This window comes from Urocampus carinirostris, chromosome 15 (genome assembly GCF_059441175.1).
Source record: "Urocampus carinirostris isolate Australia breed hairy pipefish chromosome 15, RoL_Ucar_1.0, whole genome shotgun sequence".
Taxonomy (NCBI): Eukaryota; Metazoa; Chordata; class Actinopteri; order Syngnathiformes; family Syngnathidae; genus Urocampus; species Urocampus carinirostris.
Window position 1 is genome coordinate 10,188,578 of NC_142363.1, and position 19,494 is coordinate 10,208,071.

General features: G+C 39.1%; 1 protein-coding gene across 1 annotated transcript in view; it reads left to right on the plus strand.

Annotated features, from left to right (window-relative positions):
- The window catches only part of runx3 (RUNX family transcription factor 3), a 57,786-nt gene extending 41,871 nt beyond the window's left edge, over positions 1 to 15,915 (plus strand). The window contains exons 5-6 of the mRNA XM_088354232.1: positions 1,991 to 2,065; positions 12,818 to 15,915. Of these exons, the coding sequence (XP_088210358.1) occupies positions 1,991 to 2,065; positions 12,818 to 13,287 (545 nt within the window). The 3' untranslated portion in view covers positions 13,288 to 15,915. The remainder of the gene's footprint in view (positions 1 to 1,990; positions 2,066 to 12,817) is intronic.
- Positions 15,916 to 19,494: the final 3,579 nt, after the last annotated feature.

Consider the following 19,494-nt stretch of genomic DNA (forward strand, 5'->3'; position numbering starts at 1 on the left):
GTGTGCCATGTATATATAGAATCTTTAAAAATTTAATATTTTTGAAAATTAAGTTTATTTTATATATATATATATCTCAGCTCATCTCATCTCATTAGCTGCACCGCTTATCCTCAGTAGGGTTGCGTATATATATATATATATACAGGTATATATATATATATATATATATATATATATATATATATATATATATATATATATATATATATATATTTATATATATATATATATATATATATGTGTGTGTGTGTATATGTCTTAAAGAGGCCCAATATTACTCAACATTACACTTCGTGTTGAGATTTTCATCCTACTTCATGCAAGCTGGCTCATGGCAAGCAAGCGCATCATTTCAGACCAAGAGCAAACACAGCCTGTTTGTGTCAGAGCCTTTTTGCGGTGAGGCCCTTGAGTGCGAAGCAGGGTCCCACGCGCTGGGCCAGCGGCTCCCTTCCACCTTTTGCTGGCTTCTTGACAGCTTCGCTGGCCAGGGTCTCTGCAGCCTTTTGCAAGTCTTCGCTGCCCCCGCCATTGTCTCACCTGCAAGACCCCCTCAAAAACCTGCCAGTTACCCATCAGGCATGTTTTCTCCAAGACTGCTCTCACTCTGGTGAGAAAATCGCCCGTGGCTGCCCACTGCTCAGTCAGCAGAGGCCAACCTGTGACAGGAAGATACCTCTCCAAACCGCCACATGCCAAAACACTCGGTTTTATTTGGACCGGTGCTTTATTTAGATTGCTCAGGTGGTGACTTCCTCAACCTGCGTGTACACCGCCTACACATGCCATAAAATATTTTACCGTGTGTCATGTAATGTGTATGGGAAATGTGTTTATCAACTGTCCAACAGTGCAATTCTCTATTGAATACTAGATTAATTATTAGAAGTATGGTTAAATAGACACAGTAAACCTCTAAAAAAAACAATTCACTACAAAATCCCATTTAGCCAGCACTGGTGAGCTATGTTCAAATCAGATCCGACGGCACCTTGCCTGCCCATAAAGGGGACCATGGTTCCCGCGGGGACCATGTTGGTGACCCCTTTTATTGAGCCTACAAATCAAAGAGGTGCTGGCAGGGTGAAAGTAGTTTTTCATAATGTCGTTGGCTCCGTTGCAGTATCACAAGCCTGCAATGCCATCCAGACTGGGCAGAAATCAGCCAATGATTTTCTTGGCTGGATTTATTAAGCCCAGAAAATTTGGGACAAGCGTGTCGTTTTGACATGGACAGGGGAGACGTGTCCCCACCAATATCGAGCGGTCATTGTCTTGTCCCTACCAGTGTTCGGTGCGTTACTAAAAAAAAGTAATTAGTTACTGTTAGCAGTTATGTCATTTAAAAAGTAATTCTGTTACCCCCCCCCCCAGATTACTGCCACACAAAGTAGCGTGTTACTCAAATTACTGTTTGTAATCGCATTGAAGCCGAGCCCCTCAAACTGCTTGAAAATAGCCACATAATAGAAAATGGAAGAAAATGTGTAATTCTGCGAGCTTGCAAATGAACACTAAGCCCAGACACTCCATATCCATTTTGTCTATAGGCATTGATCCACTCAAAGATTCCCTCCTACATTTCCATTTCAAGCTGTTTTTCTTTTTCTAGGCATGGTGTATTGCAAAAATAATCTTACAAACAAAAACACCAAAATTCAGAACACGCTTACTGTAAATTCTGCATTTACGTTTGCCACATTGATTTCCCGTTGGTTTGTTTTTCCTGTATAAGCCACACCCCCTCCCCATGCACTGTCTACCACACGCTACTGGGAGTCGTGACACACAACCAAACTTATGCATTAAAACATTTTATAGTTGGAAATCCCGCTTAGATGTATTTATAGTTGGGAGAATATAAGTTGAGGGTCATTCTTGTACTCTGTGCTTGAGATCAAACATACTTTGATAATTTGGGCCAATCATGCTATAAATACACCACCGTGTGTCATGTAATGTTGATGCAAAATGTGTTTTTTAACAGCCCTGTGGCAAGATCAGATGGACACACCCTCTCTGAAGACATGCAAGGTGGAAGAGGACCTCAGACCGTGGACAGGTGAGACATTTGCTTTGGATTTATACAGAACTCCATTGCATTCGAATTTAAAGTAGTTCAGATAACAAATCTGTTTACGAAACATCAACTACCAAAGCAGAGAATTTAAAATAAATTTTAATTTGCTTGACTTTTGAAAATAATATGAATCAATTAGAAGAGAGACATTGCAAAGGCGGGCATAACTCAGGGTGTGCCATTCTGACAATTTTGAAGACTGCTTCATTTTGCCCGTAGGGCGCTCAAACAACCCGGAACATTCCTAGGACGCCACCACCCTGCTTGACTTTCTTCATCTTATCCCGCCCACTCCTTCTTTCTTTCATTTGTTTCTTGGCATGTTTGGTCGTCTCTGTTGTCAAACAGCCCTTTTATTCTGCTATCCGTCCCCTCGACCCACCGCAAACTGCCAAGCCACACAACAAGAACTGAGTCATCTGCACACGCTAAGGAGAGGACTGGGATTTGTTTTGCATGGCTTTGTCTTTAATCCTTTACAAACTCATGCACATAATGAGGTTTTCCCGATACCTTCAAAACAGTGGTCATTGATAACAACGTAGTGAACATTACTTGCAAGAGATGAGTCGTGGCACTACATTATGAACACTTAAAAAAGACTTAAAAGAGAAAAATATTGATAAACTGGCAAAATATAAACAAAGTAGTGGCTGGAGACTGACCTCAGTTGTAAGTGCATCATAATGATAATGCAATTTAAAATTGTGCAATAAAATTTAGCTGCAACAAACTGAAGGTTCAAAACGTGGTGGCCGGAGTCCTGGGTAGAGAGTAGCCAATAATTTTCTGGGCTGAGTTGAGTTTGGGGTTGAGTTTGGGGCGGCAGTAGCTCAGGAGGTAGATCAAGGGATCCCAGTTCGAATCCCGGCTTGTCCGTGTTACATGTCGAAGTGCCCTTGGGTAAGACACTGAACCCCTAATACCCCCAATAAGCAGGTTAGCGTCTTACATGGCAGCAATACGAGGCCGCTATTGGGAAATGTGAAGCACACTGTAAAGCGCTTTGGGAAGTCATTGACTTGAAAAGCGCTATATAAATGCAGATCATTTCATTTCATCAATAAGCCCAGGAAATTTGAGCCAATCATCAGTACTATCATTTTTTTTTCTCAATGTCAGAAATAGTAGATTGAATTGTATACTTGGTCTGAACCTTTGGCAATTGATAACAAAGCAAAAAGTACAATTAGACTCCGCAACCTCAGTGGAAATGTTTATATTTAAGTTTAAAACACACTTCTATTCTATAGCATATGAATAACCTATAGTTTATGGTGACAATATCTGTGTATTATTTGTGAATGCAACATCCATTGCAGCCTGGTCATCCTGGAAGGGCGATTACCTCATATGCAGTCCCTTCTCAAGGTTTCTTCATTTTCCTCATGTTGAGGTTTTTGAGTTTTTCCTTGCCCTCATGTAGGTTTTAGATCAGGGGATGGTGTAATAATAGTCTATGGTTTGCAATAATCTGTGGTCTGTGCAGCCCTTTAAGACTCTTTGTGATTAAGGGCTGTACAAATAAACATGACTTGACTTGACTAGACCTTAAAAAGTTATCAACATTAGACAAGAGATCAAAAGTATCGTTTTTTTTTTTTTGCTGTTGGCGGATATTTTTTCTCAAAATTACCTTCATTTGTCCTGGGATCTCGGCCCCACTGTTTATTTTAGCAGACAGCTTCAACAAGCAGAGTAAAATAGCTATAAAACATGCCCCCAAAAATAAGTTATTATACAATTTCTCATTTATTGATAACCTTTTTAGGCATTCTCATCCAAATAATTTTTAGATTTAGGGTCCGAGACTTCTTTTTTAGGTTAAAAATACATTTTGTCAAAAAGGAGGTTCCTTAGAAATTCAATAAACTTTTAAAAATTAAAACAGGTCAGTGACGACCCTAACACAAATCTAATGTTAAAGGGACATTAAGTATTATTTAGTGCCTCCCAGTGGTAAAAAAAAAACCTGATTTAAATCATATGTAAGAATACATAAATGTATGTAAACATGTATGTACGGGGGAGACGTGTGCCCACCAATATCGACCATTTATTGTTTTGTCCCCACCAGTGTTGGGCGCTTTACTAAAAAGCTTCACCTAGAGGAAGCTGATATAATTGTCCGCATCTTTCTCTTAAGGGTACCCCAAAAAACAAAAACCTTGTTAAACGCGGAGCAAAATAAATGGGGAGTAAAATGGTGCTCAGTGGTTTGTATTCTACATTGCACTACACAATACAGTAACATCTAGTAGTCACGTAACACACACCGTCCCTTTAAGAAAAAATAGTATCAAATCCCTTTGCCGTATACAGTAACAGTTTTTATTCTAGTTCATTTTTTTTTCGGGAAAATAAAAGTATCAAATAAAATGGTATATGCAAATGTGAGGCAAGTCACAACATCAGGCACAATTTTTCTGGTGATAACACACAGAGCTCAGAGAAGAGACAATTATTTGCATTCAATGTGATGTGTTTCCTTCCAAGCATCGCAACCTAAATAAACTACCGGAGTTCAAATAAGTTCACTCGGGCCACCTATCCTGTGCCGATCAGGGGTGTCCACACCCTCTTATCAGCATTAATTGCATGTATCATAGCCTACCAGTTTGTACTTTGCCCAACCAGTTATTCAGCGTGAACCTGTTAACCTCAAACGGAAGCCGCGTCGACTTTACGAAAACTCGAGTGCAGAAGAAGAAGTTTCTCATTGTCGACTGAAAATGGTATGAGGAAAAAAAGATCTGAAAATCATTAATGGTCCGGCCCTTTTTTTTCCCGTCCCTGATTTGCCTGAGGTAACATGCCTGTGTGTTGGCCGTCACAGTTTGCATCGAACCTGTGTAAACATTTCACAGGTGAGCACCTGGATTTGCATAGTTGCACCCTTATATGGTCGCAGGTAACTTGCACTTGTGTTAACAAGCAAAATCGGTTTTCCCTCATATGCAAATGAGTCAAACCACCTTTCCAATCTGGTTGCACGCTTCAAGTCAACTTTATTGCAGCAGGGCACAATAACAAAATCCCCTGATCAGAAACCTGCATGTGAGCAAGAAAAAACTCAAAAACCTCAACATGGAAAAAATAAGAAACCTTTAGAAGAGGCGAAACAAGGAGTTATCACCCTCAGGAGGATCAGGCTGCAATAAATGTTGCATTTGCTAACAACTCTCGAAACGTATTCAACATCAAGAATATATATATATATATATATATATATATATATATATATATATATATATATATATATATATATATATATATATATATATATATATATATATATACCACAGCCATATCCCCTAGTGGGAGGTGGCTAGAGTCATTTCTGGCTCTTTTTGGGAGATTGATTCAAAGGAGGGGATTCCCAGCCCCCTCGCTCCACCCAACTGAGGTGTTGGGAGTCATTAGGTGACCAAACCCCCCAATTCCAACCCCTCATGCTGAGCGCCAAGCAAGGGAGGCAACGGGTAACAAGGCCACCGAGCTGAAAATAAACTTCGGTAATAAGATAGATTGTTCAAGAAGTCCAAGAAACTGACGACGCAGCTTCCCATCTCAGCTAGCTTGTCAATGCAGATGATGACATGCTTCTCCCTTATTCTGTCACCAGTCGAGCAGCCGGACAGAAAAGAAAAGTATTAAATCGGCATCAATCATCAGCTACAGAATGTAAATGTGTCTTAAGTCTAGATATAAACACTTCCACTGAGGTTGCGGGCAGAGCATTCCATGGCTCCGGGGCCCAAATGGATATCGCTCTCGACTCTGTAGATTTCTTCTTGGCTCTTGGAGTCATAAGTAGACCAGCATTTTCCGAGCGGAGGCTCCGAGCATGAACATAAGGGGGAAATGTTTTCGAAAGATAAGAGGGAGCAACTCAATGCAAACTTTTGCATGTTAGTAACAGAACCTTAAAGGGACATTGTGTATTATTTAGCACCTCCTAGTGGTAAATATAGCATATTTTGAAAAAACAAAAGCAACATTGATTTAAATAATAAGCAAAAATATATGAATTATCAGTAAAACATTTATTTAATCCTCACCTTGAGGGAGCCAACACCAAGCTGTTTTTGCTACCCTCAAACCCTTTTTTTCTTTCTCTCTCTTTGGCACATAATTTCAGTCATTTCGTTTTTCTTTTTTCACATAAAAACAAAAAACATTTGGTTTAGTTTTATTTTTACTACATTCTCTTTTCTTTTTCCATTTTCCTTTTTTCTTTCTTTTCTTTTCATTATTATTCCTTTTTGGTTTTCTTTTTATTTATTTATTTTTTACAGCTTTTTTTCTATTTTCTTCTTTATTTTTTTCATATGTGTCTTTATTTTCACCCTTTTCCTTTTTTATTTTATTTTTTCTATTTTCCTTTAACATTCTTTCTTTTTTCATTTCTTTGCTTGGTCAAAAGGTTAGTGAAAATAATGTTGTTTTTTGGTCACTTTGAGTCTAGGTTTTGATTCTTCCCTGTGCATTTTAATGCTCATTTTAGTTGCACTACGCCATATAGTGAATAATACAAACTGTCCCTTTAAAAAATATATTGTTTCTCTTTACGGGTATGAAATATCAATTTTGCTTCGAGTTAGAACTCGTTTTTGGTTGTACAACACTATACAGAGACATCTTGTGGTCAAATATTACACACTTTACATCTAAAATCACATCTTTAACGGACAAGAAGCCAGTGCTAGTTAGCTAAAATCGAGGGAGATTTGACAAAACCTTCTTGTCCTCCTAGTCAAAGGTCTCACTGTCGCATTTTGAACTTCTTCACTGTGGGCTAGTAGTCTTTTTTTTGAGCTAAGTAAAAAAAGGAGGCGAAAGACTCCACCCTAGAATAAAAGAAGTGCCGCTATGCTTCAGAGAGAGAGCAATGGAACACTGCGTTCTTCGGCTTCTCGGCTACTCGCTTTGTAGCCTGTGAACATCACAGACTTTGGAGCACGCCAAGAGGGCCCTCTGGGGTCCATCTCCTCTCCTGTCCTTGCAAACACATTTCATATGAGCCTAATGTAGATCATGTGCGGTGCAGGGATGCAGAGGTTACAAGCAGCTACTACTAGTCTCAGGTTTTCTCTGCCAACCGTACACCGCAGTCACCACAGCCACAACACTGAAGCCTGTACTTAGGACGGGCGGGGGCAGGAAAGTATGTGGCGTGGTTGGGAGAGAGAGAAAAAAAGCAGACTGCTAAAGTTCACTTCTCTGTGACAAAACAGTTTATGTAGCCCTTTCCTCTAGAGCAGCGGTTCTCAACCGGTGTGGCATGAAACCTTGTCTGGTGTGCCGCAAGAAATTGACCTATTTTATTTAATCCTTACAAGAAAAAAAGCCCACCCTTGGTGAGTAGATAGATAGATAGATAGATAGATAGATAGATAGATAGATAGATAGATAGATAGATAGATAGATAGATAGATAGATAGATAGATAGATAGATAGATAGATAGATAGATAGATAGATAGATAGATAGATAGATAGATAGATAGATAGATAGATAGATAGATAGATAGATAGATAGATAGATAGATAGATAGATAGATAGATAGATAGATAGATAGATAGATAGATAGATAGATAGATAGATAGATAGATAGATAGATAGATAGATGGTATCAGTGCTAAATTCCAGTGATCAGAAGTATAACTATAAAATTCTTCTGTATCATTAGGTGGCAGTAGAATACTGTTTTTATGTCATTATTTTAATCAGTATGGAAAAATATTTTTTGTGAAAATAAGGATAAAGATGTTGCATATAATTTTGTCTGATTTAGGTGTTATTTTTGTTTTTCCACCAAAAAATAAAGCTTAAATGTTTTGTCGCACCACTAATACGATTCACAAATCTTTCACTTAATCTTGTCAGTTTCTAATCACTAATTCGTCAATATCTTTGCTATTTATGTTCACAGTTTTTATATCTTTTTCCTTTTTCTCTTTAAGTGTTTTTTTACATGTTTACCCTCGAGTGACATGTCTAATCTCGTTGCATACAATGTTTCACATAGTTGATATCAATTACCATTCAATTCAATTAAAACAAATATTTTTCTCCCATTGACAGACAATGTTATGGATTTAGTATGAGTTTTTTTACCCTAGAAAATCAAATTTAAAAAAAGGCTGGGCTTGAAAAACAAGTTTAAAAAAGTAAAATTCAAAATTACCTGTAAATGTAAATGTTCTGCATTTATATAGTGCTTTTCAAGTCAATGAAGACCTCCCAAAGAGCTTTACAATGTGCTCCGCACTGCAAAAACTATTTCAAACCCACAAAAAAAGTTTTGATTGCGTCTAAACAAAAAGGTCCAGGTAGTTCTACATATTGTATGTATCATGTTTATTATCTGTTCCAAAATTATATATATTTGAGGTATCATTTTCATACTATTTTTTAAAAAATATACACCAGTTGATATTTTTTTTAATTATTTGTCCAGAAAAAAGTAATTTTTGTTCTACTGGCAGACCAATTTGCCTGTTTTAGGTATAATTTTAATAATTTTCTTGGGGAAAAAACGAGTTAAAAATACTGATACTTGGAAAAACAAGATATTTTCATGTGTTTAATGTATCATAAAATTACATTACCATTACTAAAAACTCTTGGCACATTGTACTTTTTTTCCCCACTGGCAGAATAACTTCTAATTTATAATAACCGTATTTATTATTTTAAAAAACAGATAATGAAAAAATACAGCAAGACTTGGAAAAAAAAGGTTAAGATATTGTGTGTGTATATATATATATATATATATATATATATATATATATATATATATATATATATATATATATATATATATATATATATATATCTCATCTCATCTCATCTCATCAGCTGCACCGCTTATCCTCAGTAGGGTCTAATTAACTTTAACTTTCAACTACTTATATTAAACTGCAGTTTTGTTAACATTTTCGACGGGCGGGTGTGCCTCGGGATTTCGTAAATTTAAAAAAGTTACTTGGCCCTAACAAGGTTTAAAAAAACATTGCTGTAGAGAGGAAAACAAAACATTGCTCTAGAGGGGGCTACTCAAACTGCCAGGACTTTTGGCTGGTAGCAGTCACCTCTTGGAGCTTTGAGACTCCGCAAGCCGTTCCGATGTTGTGATACATGTCCGGTCCAGTTTCCCCTGAAAGGACGCAGGTGGCGATCCCCAACCGCAGTTTAGCCGACACGTTTCCACCAACTCCGATCAACGGGGGTTCGAACGTGAAAACATCTCTTTCCCTCCACTCTCTGCTGTGGTGTACACTGAGACCTAAAAATAGCATAAGGAGATGAAGAGAGGCAGACGTGGAGAAAGAGACAGACCGAGTCCTTTTGGGAGTCCGGTAGAATTAGAGCGCTGACTCGGCTTGGGCCGTATCAACAGCAGCTGAAGGTTCGGATTTTCCTTGCGTGAAATCAGATATGAACTCCAGCGCCTGGTAGACTCTGGAAAAAGAAACAGCCCCCACCAAGTGCTACGAGACTCCGTCAACCCCCCCCCAAATAAGACTAGAAAAATAGCACAGCAGGACCAATGGAAAGTGCAAAGGAATATTTCTTTTCCTTTTTTCAAGTTGAAAATGGACCCCAGACATAGGGAAAAGACATCTGAACAAGACTGTGGCACGCCAGTTTGGCGTTTTCCCGCCTCGGGGCCTGTTAGCATGCAACTGCTTGCTTCACTGATACAAGATCCTTTTTTTTGTGCCATCCAAATTCATATTTTACACTTGCAGTCATGTGGCCCAGTCTGACGCAAGAGGGCCACATGCAGCTAAACCAGGAGTGGGAAACCTACGGCCCACAGGCCACATGCAGCCCGCCATACAAAAATGTTAAAAGAAAAGTGTTTATCATTTGAACAATAAATGGTAGTGTAGGGGTCTCCAACCTTTTCAAGCTGAGAGCGTAAAGGGCACCCAGATTTGTATGTGTTTCTAAAATAACAACATACGTTATTACTATGTTGTTACTATGTTATTACCATGAGTGAACATGGGGTTAAATAGACTCAGTCAACTACTAAAAAAATCATTCTACTGGAGATCACGATGACCCAGTACTGGTGAATTATTTTCATAAGAGTACCTCGGGCACCTTAGCTGTCCTCAGGGGGCACCTTGCTGAATAGGGGCATCCCGTTAGAGACCCATGGTTTAGTTCAACATAAAAGAAATGCTAAAAAGTTATGATTTTTTTCTAATAAATTAAAACCAAATGCTCTTTCCAGGCACTAGAAGGCAGTGTTGAGTTTGTATCAGCTGTTCAGTTATAAAACTGCATTCACTCAACTGTTATACAATAGTTATTTTATATAAAGAACTAGTTAACACATTAAATGCCAAAGATGAAAATATATTTCCCTCTTTTCGTATGAATTTGTTTTGTTTAGAAAATAATGGAATGTGCATAAAGTAGACAAAGAACAGAGATTCATATTTTTCAAATGGCAGCGACGCTATGAGAAAAATTGGATAGGCCTTCTTTGTCCTTTTCCTTCATGTATTGCTGAGGTATCGGATTTAAGACTACTGATACAAGGAATGCCATCATTATTTTTGTACTCCTTCTAATCCTTGAGACAAACGAATGCTCTGCAATGTGTTTTTGCGCGTTATTGTGTGTATGTAAGCAACAGGTGTCACCAGGTATGAGGAACTCTCAATTATCACTGAATTGAGGGCGTTTACGGTTATGGCTTATGGCCATATTGCCTCCGTCCAAAATATTTTGGGCAGCGAGACAACTGAACACACTCAACAAGTCAGGCAAAGCCATCAGCTGCGTTTAAGATGCCAGGCTGATGTCGTTTTACAGTACAAAAGCTGAACTGGGACAAGAAGCCAAAACAATCCCCTAGGCCAGTCTTGGTTTTTATGCTTACGGTTGGATAAATATTAGCGTGTGTTAAGTCTGTGAGGTTAACACGAGACACCTCTGACAGGTCGTCGACTGCGACTCTCATAAATTCTAGCCTTAATCTCCATAAAAGCCGTCTTTGTTCTGAGCTTTTGGATTTTCCTTGGTCTTTGTTGTCTTCATGTTCGCCTTTCGAGAACGATTTATGACGAGTTACACAACAGTCCGACGAGTCATCTGCGTCGAAACAAAGCCCTAGCCAGGATTTTGTCAGACAAAGGTTTTGTTTTTATCTTTTTTGAACAGACAACAAACAAAAGACATACAATACATTTCAGTGTTTGGGAATATCTGTCCATGTTCAAGTCATTTTCAAAGTCCAGTCTTCATTTTTTGGGAGTGGTGTCCTTTGTTTTTCTATAGTCCATCCATTTTTCCCATTTGTCCTTGAATTAAGTCTCCTGTATTGTAATTACAAATGTCGTATTCTCCATTACATATAATACCTCCACAGTGCACACCAACGACTCCTTGGTAGGGAGCTGCTGTTTACACCATAGTCATGTTATTATTTTTTTACTTTTAACAGGCACTCATCCCTTTTTGCAATATTTATCCTGTTAAATTTCCAGAATAGAGCACCTTGAATGTTTTTGGTATCTCATATCCAACAATTTTCTTTAAAGCATATCACAATTTCACCCAGTAGTCTTGTATTCTTGGAAAAAGCTAACATATATGCATGTGGTCAATGTCTACTTCTGCACATGCTCTCCAGCATGGTTGCTGAACCCTCAAAAATCCCCCCCTGACTTTGGGGGTGATGAAGAATCTGACCATGTTCTTCCAATTAAATTCTCTCCAAATCTTTGAGCTTGTGGATGTGCACTGCATTTCACAAATATTCCACCGCTTGTCTTCTGTTAACTTTAAATCCAACACTTTTTCATATTTTCCTATTATATATAGTAATGAAACCCCACTGCATGCCATAAGGCATGTATACATTTTCAAAATTGCTTTATTTATTCTATTTTTTATAGGGCCTTTCAAAGATTAATGACCTTCATGCCGGATCGCTGGTTTTACACTGTTTTATAACGACAAAGGTTCTTTTCATCGCTCCGACAAAGACGGAGTCCCGTGTTTTTACAAGAACGATAGGTGGGCGTGTTGAGGTGGGGGTCTCTGATGACGATAGCCATCTTCATGTGGCTCTAGGAAGTTGAAAACTGTTGCTAAGAAAACATTTGGAATCTAAGGCAGGGGTGGACAAAGTTTTTGATTTGCGAACTACATTTGGTTTTAAAAAAAAAAAGCAGAAAGGCCAAGAAGAAGGACATTGTGGATTTGGGTTTTTTTTGCATTTGCCAATTAATACATGACAACATTTTGACATTAAAAAGTTGTACATGTTATCACACTCTATATTTTTACGCGCAAAACATAATCTGCATTCAGCTTGTTATCTCAAGCTTGACTCTACTTGAAGCAGGCCTCTTCTTACTTTCACCATTTTCATTCTGCACCAACAAACAGAAACCAAATAAAACCCTAGAGATGAGAACTCTCTAGCAGTCCATCCTAATGTGCCCGCCCCCTGAACAGCTTTGTATTAACATAAAAGCTCAAAGATGCGGTAGAAAATAAAGCATAAAGGCTCTTTGAACACAGTTGAGCATTGTTAACACGTACTGAACTTAATAAAGTAAATATTTAACTTTCAACTATCAAGACAATTTAAATGATGCACCCCACCCTCAAACCTGAATAAGCATAGAGAAAAACTACAAATTTAAATTATTTCATGTACTGTAGTCCTAAAAGCTCAACTATTTGTTTCTGCCAACAGGAACTACAGATCTATTCCAGCAGAGGACCACCTTTCCATCCCCGCTGACCGACCCACGCTTCTCAGACCCCCGCATTCATTACCCGGGGGCCTTCCCATACTCCACCAACACCTCCAGCACCGGAATCAGCGGCCTCAGCATGTCGGCCCCATCCCGATACCACACTTACCTGCCGCCACCTTACTCAAACAACCAAAGCCAGAACTTCCAATCCAACTCTTACCTGTACTACGGAACAGGATCTGGATCCTACCAGTTCTCCATGGTGGCGAACGCCGGGGGTGAGCGCTCCCCCACCCGCCTCCTTTCCTGCTCGGGGGCTTCGGGCACCGCCGGGGCCAACAGCCTGATGAACCCAGGGTTAAACGCTCAGAGCGATGGCGTGGAGGCTGACGGAAGCCACAGCAACTCGCCCACGGCTATGAGCGCCTCGGGCCGTCTGGATGAATCCGTCTGGAGGCCCTACTGATGGGCTGGAAAAACAAACAGAACAAGTAACAAAATCCAAATCTGGGGAGAAAAAGGCCACACCCCCAAAAATGATACAAGATGCATGTATGTATTTTATTTCTGTAGCTTTTTGCATTTGTAAACTGCCTGAATTCTTTTGCACTGTGCTAAAATATGTACCTTTTAAGCCAATAGAACCCTTTCCGTGTTTATAAAAAGCGTGAGATAGCCAAGGTGCGCACGCATTGTTGAGGCAGACAGCAGAATACATGTCAGTTTATAGCAGACCATTGACAGAAAAAGATCGTCGATCTCGAATAAGAATTAAGTATGTTCAAGCTGCATAGTAGCTACTTTATTTTCGTGATCAAAGTAAAAAAAAAATGTTTTTTTTCCCCGTACACAACACACAATCGAGTAAGTAACGGGTAAAATACCTTTTTATTCCAGCGAGTTACATGGACCAGTTCATATTTACAGTAGCGTTCACACATAAGTTAAATTTTAGGAGAACTTACCAGGTATGAAATGGACACCGCAAACACGGACATTCCAAATTATGTCCTCGGTCCAGTCAGTTATTTTAATGGCTTGCAGAACAGGCTCCTACGGTGCTTTTGAGAAGGCCAGCTTCCTCTAGGAATTTCAAAAAGAAACATGTTCCATAAAATTGTGATTCGTGCACCCGTACCCACAACAATTGGGGATGTTATTTCTGTAAATATTGACTCTAATAACTCAACATAACATTCTTCTCTCGCTCTATTCGAACTCCTACTGCTTCCCCGCTGTTTTGGATCAGCAATGCGCACGCATCCTGTGCTGATCCTGTAATGACGTAGACTGGAAAAGGGTCTATAAAAAGCCATATGAGCTGAGAGAAGCTTAACAGCAGACGGTGGATGGACTTTACAGACTGAGTCAGCCCTCGTAAGGGTAGAAGAGACCAGACTGAACATGGAGTGACTCAAACATCCCTGCAAGGCTTGGCAACACTGCTGTAGCAATCAGTCCTCCGAAGCTTCCTTTTGGAATGAAGCAAAAATATGATGTCAATTATATCTATTTAAAGAAAAAAGACCTCCCAACGCCTCCTGGTTGCATCCTGAACATCATCACAGTCTCAACTTGTCGAAATGTATTACTCAAATGGTCGCCTGCAGGATGCCGGACAATATATGGAGGAATGTACAGAGGAGATTTTGCAGGAATCAGCTCCTAACTCTGCCTATTGTGCTGGCGTTTTTGTTTTTTTTCGTGAAAGAAAGAAAAAATCTGGTGTTTTAAAACTGGATGATACGGTTTACTGTTTTATATTTATTTGAGCCAAAAACTTGTGTGTGCCCCTGCATCCTTCAAGCATTTATCTTTGTCCTTCTTCTTTTTATAAACAAGTATTTTTTACCGTGTATACATATCATGTTTTGTTGTTAAGTATACATTTGGAATTCATGTAATATATTGCGACTAAATTATGAGAAAGAAAACGAAGCTTTAACGTTATTATTTTTGTCTTCCGATGTAGCTTTAATGCACTAAAAATCTTTATGAACCACGCCTGACAGACTTTGTCCCCGTACCTTTCTTGCGCTTAATTTTTGCACTATTTCAACACAATTCCCTACTATTCAGCATATTTACAGATCTACCATTTTTTATATGGAGTGCATTTTACATATTTGCTAATACAGATATGTGTGAATGTGTTCCAATTCCCCTGTAGTTACCCTTTTGATACTTCAATGGCTAAAGGAAGAAGAAGTATAGCTTTGGGGCAAGAAGGGGGTAAGGGGGTTCACAGCGGTATCTTCTTACCGACACCAAAGGCAATTACGGCAAAGAAAAAAGCTGTTAACTGGTCACAGGTCCTTTGTTGTGGATAATCTGTCGGAACTTTGAGGGCTTCAATGTTACTTTGGGACTAATTTACTGGCCGCTGGTGCCAGGGGCTCACGACTTGGGCACTATTTCATACGCCCACACGGGATCATCTTCTAGGGATCAGGTATCTAGTAAAGAGAAGCTGTTCCAAAACATGAGTCATGACTCCTTGGAAAGTTTGCTTGTGAAGTGGCAGCATTGCGCGTCAAATAAGAAAGAATTGGTAAGTTATGCAATCAAACATGAGGTGGGGATACTGGACTGGTCACTAAGAGCGTTATTCCTTTCACTGTGTCTCATTCCTATCTCCTCGTGCTACAGAGAAAAACAAGCACCTTCCTGGCTCATATTTTCAATGTGGTGGAATATTCTTATTTAAAAGAAAGTCATCCAAAAAATGATCACTTTTTTACAAAAGCAAAGAACGGTGAAGGATAGCTAAGACATGGTAAAATGGTCTCATTCTTATCCTAACGTAATAGCAGGAAGCTAAATTGTACAAGCGAATTGTTTTTTTTAATGTATATCAGATTTGATGCCTTAACATGTTTGTTTTAATTGCAAAGAATTCCTTTACTTAATGTACCAAAGACCTTAACTTGCTTTCTCTGTTTTTATGCTCAAAGCATGTACATCTAATGTTAATTTAAAGAATCCCTGTATGTATTAATGCGTTATCATTCATGGTTCCGTAAGAGTGCTTGTAAAGTTTGCAGACATTGTAGTTTTTAATAATTGTGATTAAAAACAAATGTGTTGTAATTTCTGTGGAGATCATTGTAATTCAATTCACACACTTGTTGATAACAGACAGATGTAAGGATGGATGGATGGATGGAGTGTGAGCAAATTTACACATGACAAAAAAATAGTGTTATATCATGTGCGGTGTTTTTTTTTAGGGGCGGGCAAATATCTATATCATTGATACTAAGCAAGTACTGGGATCAAATTGATACTATTGTCCTGGGATCAATACTTCACTACTCCACCAATTTCCTAAAAGCGCAGCTTCTCTATGAGATTGCGCAGCATTTCCCTATCTCACCCAGTTCCCTCAGCTCCTCTTAAAGTCTAAACCACGGGCAGTAGCTCAGGAGGTAGAGCGCTCGTCTCGGGATCAAGGGATCCCAGTTCGAATCCCGGCTTGTCCGTGTTACATGTCGAAGTGTCCTTGGGTAAGACACTGAACCCCTAATACCCCCAATAAGCAGGTTAGCACCTTACATGGCTGCAAGGCCGCTATTGGGAAATGTGGAGCACATTGTAAAGCGCTTTGGGAAGTCATTGACTTGAAAAGCGCTATATAAATGCAGATCATTTCATTTCATTTAAGCCTGAGTCGTGATTGACGGGCACAATTTTAGCACCGCTTCCGACCAGGCCTCCATGCGCACACCCCTACCAGAAGCTAAAATTGACAGAGGATAAGGGATAGTGGCGGACGCTGTGGGCTTTTATTTAAACCACAGTGGCAGGTGTACAGTGGATTCCACTTGTGGCAACCCCACTAATTTACGGAAACACAAAAAATTTAACCCTGCAGAAAACAAGGTGCAGCCAAAAATGTAAACATGTACTGTTGTCAAGTCAAGTCAAGTCATGCTTATTTGTTTTGCCCTTAATCACAAAGAGTCTCAAAGGGCTGCACAGACCACAGATTATTTCAAACCACAGACTATTAAGACACCATCCCCTGATCTAAAACCTACAATAATACACAGATATTGTCAACATAAAATATAGGTTATTCATATGCTATAGAATAAAAGTGTGTTTTAAGCTTAGATTTAAACATTTCCACTAAGGTTGCAGATCGAAACTCAGGGGGAAGAGCATTCCACAGCACCGGGGCCCGAATGGAGAACGTTTTTGAACCTGCGGATCTCTTCTTGGCTCTTCGGATCACAAGTAGACCAGCATGATCAGAGCGAAGGCTCCGGACTGCAACATAGGGGGAAATTAAATCTGAAACATATGAGGAAGCAAGTCCATCCTTGATTTTGTATACTACCAACAGAACCTTAAAATCACATCTTAAGCTAACTGTTCCTGAACAAAAAATTGTAAAACTGTTGTCACTATGCCAACAGAGCCAGTGAGAGGTAATTTACACTTTATTTGTGTTACTGACTTAATTTCCAAATTATTGTACAAAGGCAAGTATTTTAGTTTCCAGTTTGACATTGTTATTAGTTAGTATTTAGGAGTTGTTAGTATTTGTATTTTTGGTTACCTTTCTGCTCTTTTGGTTTGACTCTGTTGGCTTTTACTGTGAAATAGTTGTAATAGATTATATAATAGAATATATTTTCATATTTTTCTTTTTATACTGTTAAAGTTTGATATGTGCTCATTTCATTTTAAAAAAGAAACATTTTAGTGGCCAAAATATGTGTGCTGTGTTTATTGTAATTAATTACAAACTAACTCAAGGAGATGGGATGTAGATTATTTAACGATCATGACTTTTCAAAGCAAATATCAGATTAGTATCAATCAATACAATCAGGTCATTACTTGGATCAGATTGATACCAAAATTCCCAGTATTTGCCCACTGTTAGAGCATACAGTAAGTGCTATCAAATACGAATACAAAATGAAAAAAAAACAACATAGTATTATGACAAGTGATCATAGCCAACCGCCTAGTTGGAGGAAAATCCCACCCAGGTTTGATGTTTTTTTTAAGCTCGTTCCTTCAGTACACATTCTTCACTATTATTTTCTTTGCTCTTAAAACAATACCATCCAGCAAAAGCTCAAATATTTGAAATCCAATGCCATCATCCATGCCTGGATTGCAAGGCCTCCTCAAATTGGATGCAGGAAAGTTTTTAAAGGAAAAATGTTTACCAGGATGAAAGCGGGTAGAATTTTTGAGCAGCTGAATACAGGCCAACACATAACTAAGGTTCAAGTTAACAAAAAACCCTTTTTAATGCCAGTGTATTCTAAGTCCAAGTGACAAGCAAAGTATTTACTTACACACCAATACTGTAGTTGCATGCCTGTGGACTCCTTTAAATCGTGTCGAACAATTCCCATCAAACCTCTTTAATTACCGGCCTCGTCTTTACCGTCAGTGAGGAGGGCAATTAAACACAATTTCAAAGGCATTCAGAAAGTCCTATATTGTCTACACATTGGCAATGAAAGCATAAATAAAGGCAAAGCCTCAAATTCTAATTCCACCTCAGTGGGTTGGAAGAAAGCGGGTAAATCATCGCAAGTACAAGCGACATAAGTCTTTAAAAGCTTTAAAATCATTTGATTACTATGCACAAGGTATTTTTATGATGACTTAAATGTTATTGCTCAAGAAACCGGTTAACTTTTGGGCTCTATATTACGGCAGTGATGTCAAGTCAAGTCACATTTATTTATATAGCCCTTAATCACAAAAATGTCTCGAAGGACTGCACAGGATTACAATTGCAAAATTGCACAATTACCTGATCTTAAACCAGCATGCGGGCAAGGAACAACTCAAAAACCTCAGTGTGAGGAAAAAAGAGAAACCTTGAGAAAGGACCTCACATGTGCCAATCCCCCATTCCAGGATTGACCTGTGATGTTTTGACGTTTGTGTCTGGTCAGGATTACAAAAAAATAAACCTACATCTTATTCATAATTTTGTCATGATTTACCCATTGCCCTCACCTGTGCCCACTCATTCAGCCCCAGCTGCTCCTCGTCTCCTGATTTGTTCCCCTCCTATTTAAAAACATCCCTCTCATTCACTCCTGGTCAGTCCGTCAGGGAACCTCCGCACATGCAAGGCAGGCACTCCTTGACTCTGGCTCCCGTCTGTTCCATCCTGTCCTGTTTCCTGTTCGTCCGTCCCTGGCTTACCGATCGTCTCCGGTTACCTGACGCATGCTGGTTTAAGATCAGGTAATTGTGTGATTTTGTAATTGTAATCCTGTGCAGTCCTTTGAAAATTTTTTGTGATTAAGGGCTATATAAATAAATGTGACTTGACTTGACTTGATTCCGTCCTCCGACCACGCTCCGATCTTCCGTCCCGGCTGCCCGACTTGTTCTGTCCTCCGACCACATTCCGATCTCCCGTCCCGGCTGTTTGACTTGTTTCCGGCCTCCGACCACGCTCTAATCTCGAGGGCTTCCTGCTTCCCCTGCCCAGCAAGAACCGCAAGCTGCCGTTTGCTTACCCACGCCTGATTTCCCCGAGTCCTCCATAAAGCTTTGTGTGAAACGTTATGCGTTTGGGTCTACTGTCGGTTCTGGTTCTCTCACATTTGTTAGTTGAGCAAGCAATATATAAAGTATAGCATTGGGAAAAAATGTTTTATTGTCTTATCCTTACTTATAATTTAAG